At 46.1% G+C, this 19,807-nt stretch overlaps 1 protein-coding gene across 1 annotated transcript; it reads left to right on the forward strand.

Moving 5' to 3' along the window:
* The first annotated feature begins 6,788 nt into the window (after window positions 1-6,788).
* Window positions 6,789-19,341, forward strand: LOC125759600 (uncharacterized). The gene is made up of 3 exons (XM_049418615.1): window positions 6,789-7,048; window positions 7,117-7,301; window positions 18,710-19,341. Exons 1-3 carry the CDS (start codon window positions 7,033-7,035, stop codon window positions 18,968-18,970), a joined length of 462 nt encoding a protein of 153 aa, XP_049274572.1. The 5' UTR covers window positions 6,789-7,032; the 3' UTR covers window positions 18,971-19,341.
* The last annotated feature ends 466 nt before the right edge of the window (window positions 19,342-19,807 follow it).

A 19,807-nucleotide genomic window follows, 5' to 3' on the forward strand; every position in this document is an offset into this window, starting at 1 on the left:
ATTCACTCCGTGGATATGCTGTGATTTTTTTCCGATTGCGCGCGCGTCAGGAGTAAATCTCCACGCTATTCTCTCGCGTTTTTCTGGCTGTGGCTGTCGTCCCGAGCTCGTCCGGGAAAGCAGGCACGCTTTCCTGCTGCATTGTGAACTGTCACAAAGGTTTAAAATTGACGAAGAGCCGAAAACTGCCTATAGAGTTCTACCGTTTCCAATGAAAGCAGTGAGAGGAGCAGGGGCGTCAAGAGTGGATTATGGCAGCTCGCCGAACTAAGCGATGCTTTTACGGTCTTGTCACCCTGAAGCAATTTTTGTCTCACACAGTATTATACCCGTGTCACACGGGCACCCGTGAACTCCGTTTAACTCCCTCGTCTTTTGCTCGAGGGAGGTGGGGTTCATGTCATACGGTCACCATTTCGCTGAGGAAGTTAAATGGAGCTTTTGGTGGAGGGCGACGGTTCTGCGGTTGCCATCTTGCGAGTAGTTCTCTCTGAGACAACAGAAAATGCCACTCAGTCAGGAGCAGGACAACGTTCTTCTTCAGTGGTTATTAGGGAAAGGAAAAAGGCACCTAATTTCTGTCTGCCTATAGGCGACACGGCGCAGTGCCTTGTAGGGGTGGGGGTAAGGAGGGAATAAAAGAATAGTTGGAAAATAGAGAGAAAAGAGATAGGAGCACATCCATCCAACGAAGAGAAAAGAGGACAGGAAAGATGGGGGAAACGGTCACGGGTGAAACTTCGAAACGTTTGCCGGGGCGCTACAGTGTATGAGGAGAGGACGAGAACTTGATGTCGCGGTTCGAGCAAACGACGCCCTGAGTAGTGGCTTCTTTTTCTCCCCTTCAACATCTCTCTCTCTCTCTCCTTCAAAGATGCCCCTCGCGCACTTGTCTCTGCCATATGCAGTGCGGTGCTTTTAAAGCACCACGGGAGGAACAATGGACATTTTCCGTGTAGGTAGTGTGCGCATGCGCGCCGGCGTCCACGAGGCACGCGCCATGGTTTTTGGTGGCTAAAACGCGAAGATGGATGGACGGATGGATGGATTGACGATATGAGCGTCCCCTTTATAACGGGGCGGTGACAAGTGCGCCACCACGCTCCCAAAAAAAACAAAAAAACTTTACTCTTTTTTTTTTCTTAGCGTTGGCCTAGTGTCTTTACTTCAATTAAAACTATTTTACTCCAGAAGAAAAAAAAAACTTGTTTTCAGCTCCGTTCTCTGCCCTTTGCGGCAGAATGTCCTTATTTTTTTCCAATATTTATTTTTGTCCTTTCTCTCTAGTTTTCTGCCACCAATACTCTAACCGTCTCTTACTTTTTTCAATCGCGGGTGTGTTCAGCTTTCCATTGTCTCTAAAACCCAAGGCGTCATGTAGGCTCGTGCCCAAACGTACACATGGGTGGATGTCTCCACATTCAATCAGAACATGCTCCGCCGTTTCCTCATCTTCCCCGCAGCACGTGCATTGTTCTTCTTCTTTACTGAATCTCGCTTTATAATTACCCGTTCTAAGGCAACCAGATCTCGCTTCAAACAGTAAAGCGCTTCCCATTGAAGTGTCGAAAAATGCCTCCCTCCTTATTTCATTTTTGCCCTTTAGGTAGTTACTCAAAGCCGGTTTTTTCTCCATAGCTGCCATCCAGTAAATCCTATCCGCCTCTCTGACTTTTCGCTTAACGCTCTTTGTTGACATACTGCTGACACTACCAGACGTATATTTACTAGTGAGCCTCCTAGTTCTTTTTCTCCACTGTGTGTCCACGCTCTTCCTATACAAGTAACGGAATACCTTCTCTGCCCATCTACTCTCCTTCATATTCCTTAGCCTTTCTTCGTACCTTATTTTGCTCTGAGCCTCCCTCGCCTCAAAACCTGCCCATCCCATATCGCCCTTTACAGCCTCATTTGTCGTCTTCCCGTGAGCACCCAACGCGAGGCGTCCCACAGTCCTTTGATTTATATCCATTCCCGATTGCACCTCTGGCCTCATGCACACCACTGACTTCCGAAAAGTAAGCCCCGGAACCATTGCACCTTTCCACAGACCTCGAAGCACCTCGTACCTATTGTGTCCCCACAATGCTCTGTGCTTCATTATTGCAGCATTCTTCTTTCCTTTTGCTGCCGAGGCTTATTCCTGTACCTCCATCAACCTGTCACCCTCATTTATCCATACTCCGAGGTACTTGTATTCGCTCACCCTCGGTATTTCTTGGCCCTGTATTGACACCGCCTGATCACAAGGGTCATTGAATACCATCAATCTACATTTTGTTACACTAAATCCTAGCCCTAGAGCTTCCCCTTCCCTACCGCATATATCCGCCAGCTGCTGTATATCCTCTCGACTGTCAGCAAATAAGACAATATCGTCAGCATAAAATAATCCTCGAAGCTTCTGCTCAATCATCACGCCGCCCTGTTTGTGTGACAGATTAAAATAAAAGTTGCTACCTTCTAGCGCTTTTTCCATATTCACCATGTACAGCATGAATAACAGCGGGGACAAAGGACGTCCCTGTCTCAGCCCCTTGCTAATCTCAATGTTCTCTTTGCTACTCATTCCTTCCCATTCTACGCAAACTGTATTTTCTCGGTATATCTCCCTCAAAAGCTGTATACAGTCGTCGCCTATGCCCATTCCTTTCAATATATCCCACAAAATTTCCTGATTAACGTTGTCGTACGACCCAGTGATGTCTAGAAAAGCCATGTACAAGGGCCTATTTTCTATTTTAGATATTTCTATACACTGAGTGAGAACAAACAGGTTATCGTCTAACCGCCTGTCGACTCGAAATCCATTCTGGAGTTGTCCCAAAATATCGTTGTGTTCTGCCCACTTTTCTATTTTTATTTTTACTGCTTGCATCGCAGACTCTCGATCGGCAGCGCACCTGTAGACCTGTTGACATTACCAGCTGTCACCTGGATGGGCCAGGATTCCACAAAAAGCCGCTCTAAGTCGACGAAGCGGGAGTTGTCTAATTCGATACGGTGGTCGGTCACCACGTTGTGCTCAACGAGTGTACTCTTTTGTCACTGGAACTTGCGGATGTCGTTTTCATGTTGTCGCAGCCTCTCGGGGAAGTTCTTTGTCTCCCACCCTGTACGGAGCGTCACGATCAGCACATGGTATGGAATAAACCAGCCCTGCGCTTTCTCTGCGGGACGCCTGTCTTTCGGACACGAAAAGGCGCAAGTGCCAGCAATCCACCGGCTACAATCCACTTCCACGAAAACATGGCGGATTCCGCGGATTTGTTCAAGGTTTTTTGGCCATGGCCAAACAAAAGCGACTCCGCCCGCGCTTACTTTGTCAATGCCTGGCAGGCCGACAGCACTCCGACGCTGCGACAAAAAAAAAAAAAAAAGAAAACTCATCGGGACGAGCTCTGTGAAAAGCAACTGCAGGATGAAAAAGTAACGAGTAACGTGAAACCACACGTTACCGAAAAATGTTAACGTAAGTACGTTACCCGTTACAGATCAGAAATTGTAACGAGTACGTTACTAAATTACCGAAAAAAGTAACGCGTTGCCGCCAACACTGCGTGCTAGTATGTCGGGTCTCTATGTCTTCGGTTGCCTCCCCGCGCGGAGGACAGAAAAAAACTTTTCTTTTTTTTTCTTTTGTTCCTCACGGTGACAAAAATATATGCTGAAGGATGGCCCAACAAAATCAGTCACAAGAAATTTGTGCCCACTGAAAACATCCGGCTATGCGAACTAAGTGATTTTGTAATGGTTATAACTTCAAGCAGCCTTTCGCCTGGCCGGCGTGCTTTTGTTCGTGCATATACATGAGCATTTATCTTAGCAACGATATTATTGCTTCGACGTTCTTTATGCCGTATATTTGTGCATAGTAATCAATGCAGAGTCACACCCCGTATCTCTAACATTAAACTGCTCGGAACCCAATAAAGCTGCCTTTGGTTTTCTCACCGGGGTGGCTTCAACACTACAACCTCACAGGAAAATGAGCATTTGGGATTAGTTTTTTGCCACACCTTGCCGTGTTTTGCCGCAATGCTGTGTGCGAGATCGATTAAGGCTTCTTCGTTGAAGCATTCCGCGTAATGTTTTCCCTAGAGGATCACAATGCTTTTGAGAAGTTCGAATAAATTATAGTTGCAAGACACTGGGAGGAATAAAATGGAACCATACATGCCGCACCAAGCGTCCTTGCTAATTTTCCAAGGCAGAAGGAAAGGAAGCCACCCTGCAAGCGAATGAGGGGGGTCAGTGCTCACAACAAAACTTCCAAAGAAAAAGTTTGTTATGACTCCATGCAATAAAACCCAGTTTTTCAGTAAGTGCTCTTTTGTTCCCTTGCACCTCTACAAAAAGCCACCTAACTGAGCTTTCCTGGTTGTAGTCTGGTTTTAGGGCCTGTACGTGTATACATACCCAAATTTATTTGAAATTGCATTGGGTAACATTGCAACGTACCTTTATATCTGCGGGACACGGAGGCAGCGGGGGTAGTAAAAGGGGGACGGCTTTGGATAAATGCACGTTGTTAAAAACAGTTCAACATTTAAATGGGCGAGACACTAGTGGGCATGCTATATTTCCGAGATCTTGAAATGTACTCAATTTGCTTATATTCCTCAAATGCAGTGCAACGGCATTTGTGGAATATCCCCTCTTCTCCTAAGTGAACCTATTAGAGTATAAACAAAATAAGCTTAGTTAAAGATACCGTGCGACCGTGGGAAGACTTCCGAACGCTGACAAACACATTCAAACCAATAATAGCGCGAATTTTGCGCTACGCAATACAAGAGCGCTAGGTGCCCGATGAAGTTTCCGGAAGTAGCAGTACGCTCAATACCTGCCTATTTTATTCCAACTAGAAAACAAGCACTTATAACTCACCCAAACACGACCTGTCCTTCAAATTACGCAGAATGTGAAAATATGCAAAGAAAAAAAAATAAATGCCCTGCATGACAATTGCTGTTGGAAACGCGCTCGGAAACTGCTTCGGAAACGCACGCGTTTTATTTCAATATTCAACCTGCTACCGTGCTCGTTAAAGTTATTGCGAAACGTCTTTTTTATTGTTGATAAAACATTTCATTTGGTAGGCGTTATTTCGTTTCTTCTTCACCCGAAATTCTGAGTTCAATTTTGCATTGTTCTCCTGCTCCAAAATGAATGATACCTAAATAGGAAAACATCACAACACACGAAGCGTATTTCAGTTGTCTGGAAGGTTTAAGCTCACACATATACACAGAAGCACGAATACATGCAAACAATACACTTACGTTTTTGCATATTACAACCTTAAAGCTTGTTTAAAAGATGCAAGCATGCTTTATTACGGGGAAAAACCTATACACGATTAAGCACCACCAACAGAAAGGAGAAGCACTAGAGGTGCTTAGGCATATAAATTTTTCTCGATATATGTACTAAGTAGCCCAGCAACAGTTCTGCTAATATAATTTGCTAGGTTGCTGTCACTAATAGAAGCGTGCTCCTTTCGATTGATGATTTTCAGAATTGAATCGGAGCACAACCAGCTACGTAGGCTAAGGCCTTTCCGACCTCCTGAAGAACGTTTTGTGCCAACATTCCAAGTGATGCTGCGTCACAGTGCTGAACAATATGCAAGTCCGCCATGAAAGTCCTACGTCGAGGAAGCTCGTCGTCGTACAAGGTTGCAAGCACCGACACTGCAGGACGTCCGCGGAATTGCGGCAAATTTTCGATGGTGATGAAAATGTCATTCAAAAGATTATCGTCGCAATATATATCGCGCGGATCTCATACAGGTATTTCAGAGTAGTTCATCATTACCTGGCATCGGGTGTGCCGCGCAGGGGCGTAGCCAGGAGGGGGGAGATCCAGACGCCCCCCGCCGAAAATTTTCAGTTTTGCTTGCGTACATATACTCACACATAAACACGCACGCAAGAACTTATATAAAGTATGGTTGAACCCCCCCCCCCCCCCCGAACAAAATTTCTGGCTACGGCCCTGGTGCCGCGGGACACCTCAAAAGAAGTTGCCAAGGGGTCCGTCAGCCTGGTGCAGTGGAATCTCAGCATTACAGAGTGCACGGCAAAATTGTTGCGTGAGGTAAAGTTCATATTGTCGAAAACCGGCCCACATATCAATGACCGTATAGACCATACGCTTTCAATAAAGTACGGTGCAGGGTCACATTGCTCGCTAAATCGGAGTTCATCGGATAAGTCCGAATCGTCAAAAATTTTTCCGGCGAGTGTTAACGAATTTTTCCGGGTTTATCTGAAAACATAGCTATTACGCAGACACGGAAGCCGAAGCCGAAACGCTGAAGTCGGTGGTCGGAAACGGGCACGAATGTGATTTTGAATGCTGCACGGCCATAGACCAGTAGGGAAAATAAATCCTCGCCATACATACGAATGTACTCATTGATGCCTGTCAGACGACACCAGGAGCAATCGACACTGAACCTGCTCCGGATGACAACTCCGCTCAATTTGGCGGGGCATTTTGCTTGAACACCAAGTAACATATTGTTTAACGAACTTGCCCACTAATGTTTCAACAACTCGAGCAGGACAGACTGGCCGGCAGCGTCTAGCAGGCTTGAAAGCGTATCCCCGGAGTCGGGGCTCTCCCGGTTTGGCGCGAAACCGGATCTGACGTTACCATAGGGAGGTACTCCCTGCCCCTAGACAGGTACTGTTGTAGCTAGGGAAAGATCCGACGATTCCTCGGCCTTGTCCCCAGCCTTTACTTGCCTATGTTCTACTCGGTACCCTCACCGCAGTCGCCGGTCTTGTTTGAGTTATGCCTTCTTTGCGCGGTGTAGTGATAGGCGACAGCCAGGTTAAATTCATGTGCAGGAGTCGCCTTCACTTGAAAACATCCGTCGAGACCTGCACATTTAGTTTTGGTGGTGTTGACGCTGTGCGAATGGCTGAGGCCGTCTCTGCGATGCACTTTCAGCGCATAGACTGTCGTTTTGTACGTTGGTGGTAACGACGTTTGCAGTGCCAACGCGGACCCTCAAGATATATGCGACAATATAGGGGTACGTATTCTGAAATTGTGAGATGCGTGGCATCAGTCACTGAAGGTTGTTTTTTCTTTACATTTTAGAAGTTAGTTCTGCAACTGCAGCACGATGTGGCCCCCGTGGTGTATACGTCTTCAAAGTGCTGCCACGTTGCTCCAGCTCTGAAGACGCCTATGCAGAGCGCCAGATCAAGAAAACGCGCTTGCTGAACCGCAAGCTGACGGCTACGCTGAAACGCCTGCCGTGTGTTCGAATCTTGAACGCCGAGGTAAGTTTACGCTGACATACTGGTGCGCGCCGCTGAGGGAAATGCCGTACCGTCGTGGTCGGCACGCAGCTTTTTTTAAGAACATTTTAGCCGCGCTAGTTGCTCATTGCTTGCGGTAAAGTGATGCGGTAGAGGTCTTGCGGGTTAAAGTACTGACATGCCGACCACGACGGTATGGCATATCCATATTGCTGCACGGTAAACCTGCACTGCCAACAGACCCGATTAAAGCGGTATGTAGATGCGTACCGTCCGCACCGCATTCTAACGAATTTTAAAACTTAGTTGTAAGTGCTCCTAGCAATTTTCTCCCGTGTATATGCGTTCATCTGAAATACCTGACTGTTGTTATTGACAAGGCGTTCACACGATGTTGAGATACAGGGAAAATACCAGTGGTAGTGACACAAGCATCCTAGCCTTTCTCACCGAAGGCCACTAACAGAGTAAGACAGTGTTTTCAAGGCATGGGAAAAGAAATGTTTGACTGAAACATCAGTATGTGGTGATACCAAATTCAGAAAACCGCCAGTGTCCGCATCTTCTCAGTGACAACCAACTCACTATGACGTTGTTAGGTAACTTTTGTTACCCTTGAATAAATGAAAGCCCACAGGTCACTGCTATCTCGATCTGTTTCAGTGGACGAATGAAAACCTGTCGACGAAATGGGTTCATGTATGTGAGGTACCTTTTGAAAAGGCAACAATTAAAATTAACGTTTCAGAACCACTATGGGCCCCTTGTTCACAATAAAGAATGCGAAGAGGGTGATTATTTATGGCCTAGGTGCCAGTGGGTGCTGGTGTATATCCTGGGTAGGTCAACACATGTACAGCTAAAGTAAGTTGCACACATACCACATTTGAGATCAGATGTATAAAGATTTTCTTCATTGCGATTAGAGCAGTGGTGTCCAAATTAATCGCTTGGTTAGCAATGAATAATTATCCACCAGTGTTTGAGCATGTCTTGCCTTTCTCAAGGCACTTTTTATGGTGTTTTGTTGTTTGTTTGAACTTTTCGTTCCACTTATGTAGGATGTGTCACAGTTCACGCATTTTGTGGGTAACCTCCTGGAAACTATTTGTCGAAGGAGCACTTTGATTCTTTGGGAGGACAAACGGGAACAGCAAAAGTATGTGGGCATCCCATGGTGCAGGGAATAAGCGAGTCACTTGCAAGATTTTTTTACACTAATTGTGTGAGAATTTCCCAGATGCCAAAAAACTAGGTAACATGACAGCTCACACATATTAAAGACCTCTTGGAGCAATAAAAGTTACCAGGGGTAATCTACAAAATTCCACGCATGAACTTTGATACGACTTATATCAGTGAGACTAGAAACCTCAAACGAAGTTTATCGTCAACAAACAGTGCAGCAGTGTACAATAGACAAAGAAGGGAACGGTTGTCTTTGTTCCCTTCTTTGTCTGTTGTCCACTCCTACCCTTTTTGTTGAAGATGGATTAGCAACTAGCCCAATCTCAAAGCTTGCCACAGACGAAGGATTCAACACCAATAGTCACACTCGTTCGGAGCTTTGGCAATTTTAGAGCACTGTAAAAGCCTTTTATTCATCAATAGAGAGCCATTGGGTGTTTCCCAATATGCCTTACAAGTTTGCCATTGAAAGTTCTGTCTACGTTAATGCAACAGCTTAAACATAATAATTCTAAGTTAGAAACACAGACAACTAACTGGCTAGAACGTGCTATCATATCCTAGTGGAAATGGAAGGACCGTAAATTATAGTGATAGAATCTAGCACACTTTTTGCAGTTTCAACAGGATTTGCATTTTTAAAATGTGTTTCAATGTTGCAAAAACCGGTTTGTTGTGCAGCCTGGTGGACAGGCCTTCATACTGTGCAAAGGAGCCATTCGGATTGCTGTACAGTCTTCTGTTCTTTACATGCACCATAATTCGTGCTTGATATTACAATCTATATTAGGCATCCCCACTTTATTCTATGCTTTTTATAAGGCAAAAGGAGTGATTGCTGAGAGGCGGCTTTGCCATCACTGTGACTAAGGGAACTGGCAACCTGTGTCAAGCCGTGGTGCTTATGCGCAGTGCGTATACATGCTGAGTGCACAAACACGAACCACAGCAACAGGGGCTTTATAAGCACAATGTTGCTTTCTTATAGATAAGGCCTTGCTCGTTTGCTGGCGTATTATTGCTATTGTGCTAAACTACCACTGTTTACAATGTGTTGTGTGTACGACTGAATTGGTGCGTAAAATTGTGATAAAAATTTCGAGCCATTCCATTTTGTGAAGGCAGGTTACCAGTGAAGCTGTCTAGCACATAACACACAAATATGAACAAATGTATGAACTCGTTTCTTGTTATGATTGGTGGTAAATGTGATGAAAGGTACACACACACACACATTTGTTGTCTTGATCGGTGGCTCATTATTTTTTGGTCATGGTGATGACGATGGCCTTATTGTTGCTATGATGCGCAATGATCAGCTTCGTTACAACCTTGCACATGTTCTTAGCCAGAGACTCATCTATGCCTGTCTGGTGGTGAGGTTTGTACAAATTGTGTCGCACAGGAAGCCAAAGCATTCTAACACAAATTGCATAACTACGGTGGTTTGTTTTTGTGTTTTATATTTTTTCAAATTAGTGGGTAAAAATTGGGTGCTATTTTTCAAGCTGGTAATTTGAGAGAAATCACATTTTTCGTGGAACCATCATTGAACTGCATGTTTTTTGGGGGGTTTAGCTTAGAAATGCTACATGAAATACATTTACACAAATTGATAAGTCAAAAGGACAATAAAGAGCCTTGATAACATCTAGGAAAAGACACATTTAATTCACAAAAAGCTGATCACCGATTTTTTACGCGCCCTTGTTAACGTACATTGCCATTTGCATGTGCAGCATGTTGGTCTTCATTCAAGAGCTGTCTCACCTTTGGATGTACAGAGGCATCCACTTCCACCTTGAGCACCGCACCGTGCAGCCAACGCTCCGCGGAGCGTCTCTCGCGGGCGGCTGGGGCACGCAAGCGCAGTGACAACTGTAGGTGGTGCCTTCGACGCGTCGTCTGCTAAAGCGCAGCGGCTCCGCCCAATCGCGCTTGCTCTTCGATGAAGGTAACTTAATCTCATGGAAATCGAGAAGCGCAGCGACTGCGCCTCGTTCCGCACTGCTTTTTTACCTACTTAAATGTAAACATTTCGACAGAAGTCTGTCTGGCTGGGTGGAAGAATTAAGAAGTTGAAATACCTCCAGCCACAAATTCTTGGAGGAAACCCGACGTTTCGAGACCGGCTTGGTCTCTTCTTCAGGGGTGACTGTGCTGATCAGGGGGGCTTCGTCGCAGCTTGTTTTTGGCTCCACCTTTCTCTTTCCCTCACATTCCGGAGGCCGTGCACGTAGATCGGAGGCATTGTTCCGAGGGACCGGTTCACATTCGCAGGTGTGTTCTGGATGTGCCACGACTCGAGTAAGAGCCTCCTTCCCAGATTCCTTTCCGTTTCTATGATGGAAGCGCCCTCGAAGTCAATTTTGTGGTCGTGCTTCTCGCAATGCTCTGCAAGGGCACTGCGTTGTATTTCCACATTTCCTTATTGGATGACAGCGATGGAAAAGAAGCCGGCTCTGAGTAACTACCAAAAAGGAAAAAACGAAATAAGGAGGGAAAGCAAGGTCGGGCTGCCTGAGAACGCGTAGTTATAAAGCGAGATTCAGTAACGAAGAAGAACTATGTACATGCTGCGGGGGAACTAAGGAAACGATGGAACATGTACTGATTGAATGTGGCGATATTCACCCAGGTATACGTGTGGGCACGAGTCTACATGAAGCCTTGGGTTTTAGGGACAACAATGGAAAGCTCAACACGCCCGCGATAGAAATAAGTAAGAGACGGTTAGAGTATTGGTGGCAGAAAAGTAGAGATAAAGTACAAAAATAAATAATTGGGGGAAAAAAGGTTATTCTGCCTTAAGAGGCAGAGAGATGGACTGTGAATTTATATTTTTTGTTATAATAACATAGATTTAATCAATGTAGATAAGGCATTAGGACAACATGAAACAAGGAAGGTTTTTTCTTTTTTTTCTTTTTTTTATCCTTCGAGCCTGGTGGCAGACATGTCACCGCCCCGTTATAAAGGGGACGCTCATAGCATCCATCCATCCATCCATCCATCTTTCTGACGTCGTTTTTGTGTTGGCGCATTCTTTCCGGGAAGCACTTACTCTCGCCTATGTAGCTCGCTGGACAGTCAGCACATGACACTTTGTAGACCACGCCCTGGTGTTGCTCCCGGGATGGTCGATCTTTCGGCCGCGGTAGTAAGCGAGCGAGCGTTGAGGCCGGCTTGTGAACCACCGTGACCCCAGCTTTTCCGAGAACCCTGGCGAGCTGTTCGCTAGTTCCCGGAACATACGGGATGACGACTCGTTGGGCTGGTTTCTTCGATACCATTGTATCCGGTGGGGTGGCCAGCGTGGGAGGAGGGTCACGTGTGTCGTTCGCAGGTGCGTCTCCGCGGTGGGGAAGCTGATCTCTCGGCATGCGGCGTGCCACACGGCGGATGAAAGCTGTCGTGTATCCGTTTTTTCTTAACTCGGCCACGGCCCTCTCTTCTTCTCTCTTTCTCTCTCCTTCTGATGTGCAAATGGCTCTTGCTCGTGAAAAGAGTGCCGACACCACGGAAGCTTTGTGGGCAGTGGGGTGACTCGAGGTGAAATGCAAATACCTGCCGGTGTGCGTTGGTTTTCGGTACACCGAGAAGGTCATGCGTTCGCCTTGTCGTCGTACTAAAACATCGAGGAACGGTAGCGCTCCGTCTTGTTCTCTTTCCACCGTAAACTGGATTGCTTGGTCGACGGAGTTAAGATGTTCGAGGAAGCTGTCTACCGCTGTTCTCTTTATGATGCAGAAGCAGTCGTCCACATACCTCACAAATACTTTCGGCCTTTCAATAAAGGAACGCAGTGCCGCCTCTTCTACGTGCTCCATTGCGAGGTTCGCAGCTGTAACGGAGACGGCTGCTCCCATCGCGGTCCCGTTGGCCTGTCTGTAGAAGTCCCCGTTGACACTAAAGTATGTTCCCTTGAGGCAGTACTCCAGTAGGCGGCACAGCTCATCGGTGCTCAGGCAGGTTCTTTCACTCAGGAGTTCGTCGTCATTCAAAGCTGCCCGTGCGCAAGACACCGCTAGTGTTATGGGCACGCTGGTGAACAAGGACACGACGTCGAACGAGACGAGGCACTCATCACTGCTCACGGTCACTTCCTTCATGCGCTCCACGAAGTGGCTGGCGTTGCGTATGTGGGTTGGTGTTTGGTGTTATGTGGGTTGGTATGTGGTTGGTGTTGGGCGCCAAGCCGGGCTGGCACTCCCGCAACTAAGCTACTCAGATGCTTTGTGCCGTACAGTTAGAATATTCCCGCTACTCACACGGTTGTTTTCATCAGCTGAAAGTTTGGCGACACAAAGTCGACAATAAAAAAAACATAAGTTTGCGCTGTGAATTGAAGGCTCACGAAAAACTTTCTGCTTCGTGCTAAAGTTTTGAGCCAAGAAATATATAAAGCGATACGCGGTGCTTTGGGTCACCTAGCCATAAAAGGGGAGTCAAGCTTTATTCAGCGCCTGCTTACAGAAGTAATCATTTGTCAGCGGCGCTTCTTTGGTGAACTGATTGCGTGATATGAGTTCAGCTGAAAACTCTATTAGAATGCTTCTTCATTTTTCTGCATGAATGGTACGAATAAGCATGGTTGCAAATGAGTAGCAAATTAGGGCGGCGTATTGGCGAGTTAAATTCGCTAGCGCATGAAGGCCGCAGTGCTGATAACACCTGAATGTAATGTAACTTCTCTGAAATTGGCAAATTGCTCACATCCTTTTGTTTTCAGGCGAGTAACAATCCAAACTTTCGCACATTTAAAGCTGTTATGTCAGACCTTACCATGCATTTATCGCCAATTTTGCGGCGCCTAGCTTTGAAGCTGATCAAAAACATTTGCGTGAGAAGCGGGAACATTCTGGCTACTGGGCTCAAAGGAGCTGAGTTGCTTAGTTGTAGGAGTTCAAGCGCGGCTGTGAAAGTTTACTCATGCACGGACCGAGGTTTATTGGTTGTGAGATCGCATCCAGAAATGAAAGAAAACACTAGCAGCAAAAGCTAGACGGAACAAGGTGCAGTCGCTTCGCTTCTTCTGAACCGTGCCGGATGCTGGATTTGCATACGCATAGCAAGAGCGAAGTTAGCTTCACCGCAAAGCAAGTACAATTCGGCAGAGCTGCCGTGCTTTAGCAGACGACGCGGCGAAGGCTCCGCCTAGAGCTGTCGCTGCGCATACACGCTAGTTACCCAAGCAACCAAGAGAGGCGCTCCGCGGAGTGCTGGCCGCACGGTGCGGTGTTCAAGGTGGAAGTGGACGACTCTGTACCTCAGCTGAAAGAACGCTCTCAACATCACAGCTTTCATTAGCTATAGTCGGGTACAACTTTAGAAGGCAGCGGCATTTTCCCCTCAAAGGCGGATGCATACGAGCCTCCACCAATAGGCGCGCACTTCAGGTGACGTCATGAGCCGGACAGCCGGTGACGCAGAACATGCCTAACATGCCTAGCGGGACTATTTCTTTAGTCGCGGAGGCAATTGGCTGCTGCGCTTCGGTCATCTGGGCGGGGCCTCTCCTGTCTTCTAAAGTTGTACCCGACTATAGGCACAGCAATGTCATTGCAGCATTTGCTGGCCTCGGGTAGTGAGCAGCAGAGTCATGCCAATATTCAGTGAGTTCAGCAGCTGGTTAGTGTGGATTGCTTCCAGCAAGTACTGGTTGCACTTGTGAATTCAGGTTTTAGTCTCTAAAATGAAGGTAGGTCAGTTATGAAATGACTGTCTCAGCAGACAAGAGTCTCTTGCAATGGATTCAATACTGCTTGCAATTTCCATAACGTTAGGTGGTTTTCACCTTTGTTTGAGACGTTCCGTTTAACAGTGCAGTACCATTCTGTGGAGAGTTTTGTGCAAAACTCCACGCAACATCTTTTCACTAATGTGGTGCTGCTGTTGGGTTACGTAGACAAAACGGGTTTTACCAGTCATTGTTGAAAGCTCGCCGACCATCTACGGATGATGGAGGATTTTAGCAAGTTTTGAAGGCGTCCGGACGGTTGCTTGCATCTGTTTGCGAGAGCAGACAATGCAGCACTGCATGTGTCACAACTTTGTGGGTGCACTTGTTCTAGCTTCCTACACGGTGATGTCGGTGTCCAACTTGTCGCCCAGAAACCGAAACCGAAAGTCGTTCATACAAATAAGGCGATGTGAAATAGTTTCGAGAGAATACATGAATTTGGGAGTGTGTCTCATGCTTCCTAGATCAATAAGAAATGTTTGCAACAAAGAATGCACAAGCCACAAATTTGATGGCACCACCCCTTTAAGTGGTTGTGTGTGAACTTGACGTCAATTTGGACACTTTGGTGGCTTTGTAACTCCTATCTAACAAAAATAATGCAACATGTTTTTACAGATTAAGTTAGAGCACGTGCTTGGCTTTAATTCTGGGGAGTTTAAAGAAAATTGAAGATGGCCTTTTTTTTTAAACTGAATTTCGAAGTATTTTATTTTTAGAGACGTTTCTTACCATATGCATTTATGGTTTGCGTCTGACATCATCCTCGGCAATCATACTTAGCACAATGGTTAACCTAATGCGTGGCAAATCTCTGGAAAATTTGGGAAATTTCGAGTATTATAGACGCGGAGTGAAAAAATCTGAAATTAGAGCATTATTGAGCAATGGGTGTGACATCCTGGACATGGCCTCAGAACAACGAAACGACCCATGGATCGCCACCATTTTGAACTTTTTGTCAAGCCCTCCGACAGCGTCGGCACCTCGCTCACTGCGACGCCAGGCACAGCATTTCGCTATCCGCGACGGACTTTTATACCGCCGCAACTACCACAACGACGGCCGCACATGGTTACTAGTCGTACCCCGTAATCTTCGTAAAGAATTGTGCTCCGCTTTCCACAATGACCCACAGTGTGGTCACGGTGGAGTGTCTAAGACGTACATGCGGCTCAGTCGACGATATTATTGGCGGGGCATGTACAACTTCGTCTGCAAGTACGTCCGCTCTTGCATCCCCTGCCAACGACGCAAACCAGTCTCGCACCTCTCCACAGCACCTCTCCAGCCACTCCCATGCCCACCCCTCCCGTTTGACCGCGTCGGCATCGATTTATACGGGCCCCTTCCATGCACTGGTGCTGGAAACCGATGGATTGTCGTTGCCGTAGATCATTTGACAAGGTATGCTGAAACCGCCGCCTTGCCTGCTTCAACAGCAAAAGACGTTGCATCGTTTATTCTACACAACTTCATTGCTACGGGGGGTTTATTGAGGATTCTACGAGGGCGACGATCGTAGCAGCAGCGCGCAGGGCGTAGCCAGAGAGCGAATTGTCGGTGTGTGCCAGCCGATGGCGATGGGCCTTCATGCTTGCCGATCTTCTTCCTCACAGGTGCCATATTTGCAACTTCTTTTGCATAAGTTATGGGCAACAGAACTGCAACATAACATCTTATAAATGCATGTTACTCACAGTAAGCCAAGAAAAATTGACTCGCAGCTGCAATAATTTCTTTGTAGGATCTCGTCAAAATCGTATTTTCGGGAAATTCGCGAAAAGCAGTTCTACTGAGTGAAGACTTCCGTCCAAATTTTTTTGACTTAGGCAAACTTTTTTTTTTCGCAAAACTAACATTGGTTTCGTGGCCCTAGGGACTCATACAGCAAAATATTTTTTTTTTCAGCGAAATTAAAGGGGTCCACAGACATGCACCGATGTTATCTGAATACACTCCATCTGCTACAAAGTAGTAATCTTCATGTTTGCTCATGGAATCTTTATGAAATCGGAAAAATGTGGAACTAGCTGTACATTTGGTAATTTGCCCTACCTGCACGCTGTGGCACAAACGCTATACATAGGCGCCCCACTGATGCTTTTTTTAGTGTGAGCAATGGGGCCATAGTGGTCCCGAAGCATCAATTTTATGTACTTTTAAAAAATTTGAGGCGCGTTCTAATATGTTAATCTGGTACCTTCCCCATCTGACAAGTTTTTATCAGACTTTTGACTATGTAGTGAAGTGTACATCACAGGCTTGCTGTGTCAAAATTCTTCTATTATCCGCACCAGGCTCTCTCCTTTAACACTGTTGTCTTTCACATATGAACATTGGACGTGTTCTCCATGTATGGCAGGCTGAAATATTCATATTTATTTTCGTTGGCTGCTGCTTCCTTGAGTTAGTGTCAAAGCAGTTGGGGCATTATACAAATGTGCAGGCAACCATTAATTGAATCTGAAATGCATGTGCCGTATTTACTCGAATCTAAGCTGATGTTTTTTTTATAAAAAAACAATGTGCGAAAGTGGGGGGTTGGCTTAGATTCGAGTACCATGATTAAGTTTTTTTTTTCTGGCCTTGCGAATTTCGAGTGTCGGCCTACAATCGAGAGCGGCCTAGATTCGAGTAAGTACGGTACATATTCTAGTACTGTCATTATAGCTTCAGTGGTGGTTGGTCAGCTTTCAGTAGTGATTCATCGCAATGGTGGATGCAGGGTGTCGGAACGAAATGTTTTTCGTTTCGGTTTTAGTTTCGTTCCACCGAAAAAAGTTCCGTTTCTGTTCCGGAACTAAAAAAAAAATGTTTTGTAACGGTTCTTATTTTTATGCGAAAATTTGAAGGTAAAGTAACGATAAAAACATGAGATTTGTGGTAAACTTGCACTCCTCTTAAGAACGTGGGACGGGTAAAACACGTTCTTCCCGCATTCTTCAGAGGAGCGCAAGTAACTGTACGACGAATTGCTACAGACTAGCGCGAGCTATGTGGGGTGTCGTGGCTGTGGCTGGCCCAGAAACCAGTCAGGGAGGAGACCAAGACAAACCAGCAACCATCTTTACTCCGCCGAGTCTCGGCCACAACTGCGAGCTGCGAGCGTGCTATCGTTCGTTTTCTTCTTCTACGGACGACGCGCTTGCAGCCGCCGCTTTTATACTTGTCTATACGCTTCTATACACTTATAGGAAGGAAGAACCAGAGGTCAGCAACAGGAAAGAGCAGGCAACCACAATGGTGGCAGCAAGGCGGCTGCCACGACGACTGCTAACCAGAAAATGGATGCGGAGCCCCGGAGCCCCCAGTTGCCACGGACAACACCGGGACCTTCGTTACGTGGTGGACGAACCGTGCCGTCGTGTGGTCGTGCACGCCACATGCTGTCCGCTGTGGCCAAGGATAGTCGCTACTGCGCCCTCCTCCCCAGTTTCACCGGAGGGGAGGAGGCAGTATAGAAGCGGTGGCTGCGAGCGTGCTGGCCGTAGAAGAAGAGAATGATGAGCGATGGTGCGCTCGCAGCTCGCACTCAGCAGCCACTGGCAGCGGGCAGTTGCGGCCGAGGCTCGGCAGAGTAAAGATGGTTGCTGGTCTGTCTTGGTCTCGTCCCTGAGGGGCTTCTGGGCCAGCCACACAAAACCCCAAAACTAGCACCCTTCCAAGTTACTGTATTTAAATTTCTCAAAAGTGAATTACGAATTTTCTGAGCAGGTTCTATGTTTTGTGTCAAGGGAGTGAGCATTTTCTCAGAAGCAGCCCGTCATCGAGGGTGCAAGACCGCTGTTCTGATAAAACAAACTTCAGCACCGAGAATGCCCTCTCCACACTAGTGTGACTGGCACACGAAAGTCCACTTGTATTAATATAAACAGCTCTGGTTGCCACTCTTTTCATTTTTCATAAAATTTGAACATCTTAACTTTGGAATTCTTGCATGAGATAAGCGCTAACACTATACCCTGACATATGTATTATTGCTCACATTGCATGACCTCGGTTGTTCCAGATCACCAAGTTTTCCCAGGAACTGAAAACTGATAAAAAATATTTCGGTTTCACTCTGGAACGAAATAATAGATAACGTTTGTTATTTTCGTTCCGGCCAAAAATATCTTTTTTTTTTGTTGTTTTTGGTTTTAGTTCCGTTTTAGTTTCGTTTTCAACACACGGGGTGGATGGCTATGTAATTTCAAGCTGTGATACTGGTGCAAGCCACATATACAGGGGCAATGCAAACTTTCAAAGGAGCGTGTATTGATTTCAAAAGTTCCGGCTGAGCCCCATCTAGCAGTGAAAAATTTTCACATTGCAGCATACTAGCAACACGTTATGTTGCCAAATTTTTCCATTATCTTATGAAACTGTAGGCTGTGGTCCCATGTTGTTCACTTCCCTTTCTTTTTGTTTAGTGACTTCAGTTGATCTGCAAGTTCTTTCTTGTCTCAATGCATCACATTTTCTCTAATTGCACTAATTTTTTTTGTTCCCACAGCATCGGTTTCTCAATTCCTCGAAAGAGCCACGACGTGCGCTCTTAGCAATTGATGGGTACCATGTGCACAGAGGCCAAGGGATCGATCAGCTGGCCAAAATCGTCAGTTCTCTTGCCCGTGACTTCGGACCTGGAGTGAAGTCACATGGACACAGCGAGCTGGGTATCTGCTACAGGGTGCTGAAGTGCAGCCACTGCAACACAAAAGGCCACGAAGTCCTGCGAGTGCAGCAAATTCCTTCGCCTACCTTCCCAACATGAACCAAGACTGCTTTAGCTCATCTTAATGTGTGAAGCAGCGCACAAAAACAAGACATGAAAGGAGGAATACAATTCAACAGGCCAACCACTGCACTTGCAATTAGCTTATTTTGAAGGGAAAAAAAGGAGGGGGTAATACACATATGCACAAGTGCACAACATTCAAATTTTTTTTAAGCACCGTTATGAGCAAAAGTCATTGTTGCATGTGGTGCACTTGTGGGTATGTATATACATATTTTTTAAAAGAATAAACTAGTGGCAAGTGCAACAGTTGTCCTGTTGAATCATATTAATCCTCTTGTGTCTTTTTTCTGTGCGCTGCTTTACGTGTTCAGATGCTCTGTCACCAATTCACCCGACTTTCAACCTTACTGAATCTTGCCAAATGTTGCCTGCCATGAAACGGTCCTTTTCAGGGCCACCCATGTGTTGTCCGGCTGGTTGCGAATGCTCCCAACTGTTACCAAGATAGCACTGATAGCCTCCTTGAAACTTGAGAGGAGTTGTGCGCCGCATGTTGACTCTGCTGGCTGTATATTACTTTTGTATAATTAAGATTGTGCCGCAGGGTCTTTCAATTGAAAGTAATACATATAGCATGACCTTGCATTAATTATCTTTCATAAATGCTGATCACTACTCGAACAAATCGAGAACGTTTCTGTATTGCAGCAAATAAATGTAGAAATTGCATATGTCATAACACCTTTATTGCCCCCAAAATTGCATTTATTGCACATCAGGACACTATCTCTGCAAGCTCAGATGTGCACGCGCAGGCCTTGCATTTATGGCTTTGCTATCTCAGCAGCCCTCTGTTCTATTGCTACCTGT

The sequence above is a fragment of the Rhipicephalus sanguineus genome, chromosome 8 (genome assembly GCF_013339695.2).
Source record: "Rhipicephalus sanguineus isolate Rsan-2018 chromosome 8, BIME_Rsan_1.4, whole genome shotgun sequence".
Classification (NCBI taxonomy): domain Eukaryota; kingdom Metazoa; phylum Arthropoda; class Arachnida; order Ixodida; family Ixodidae; genus Rhipicephalus; species Rhipicephalus sanguineus.

Bases quoted from the DNA above. Each gene is read 5' to 3' on its own strand.
- LOC125759600 (XM_049418615.1), top strand. The intron at 7,302-18,709 runs GTAAGTTTACGC...TTGTTCCCACAG, and splicing joins TTCGAATCTTGAACGCCGAG to CATCGGTTTCTCAATTCCTC.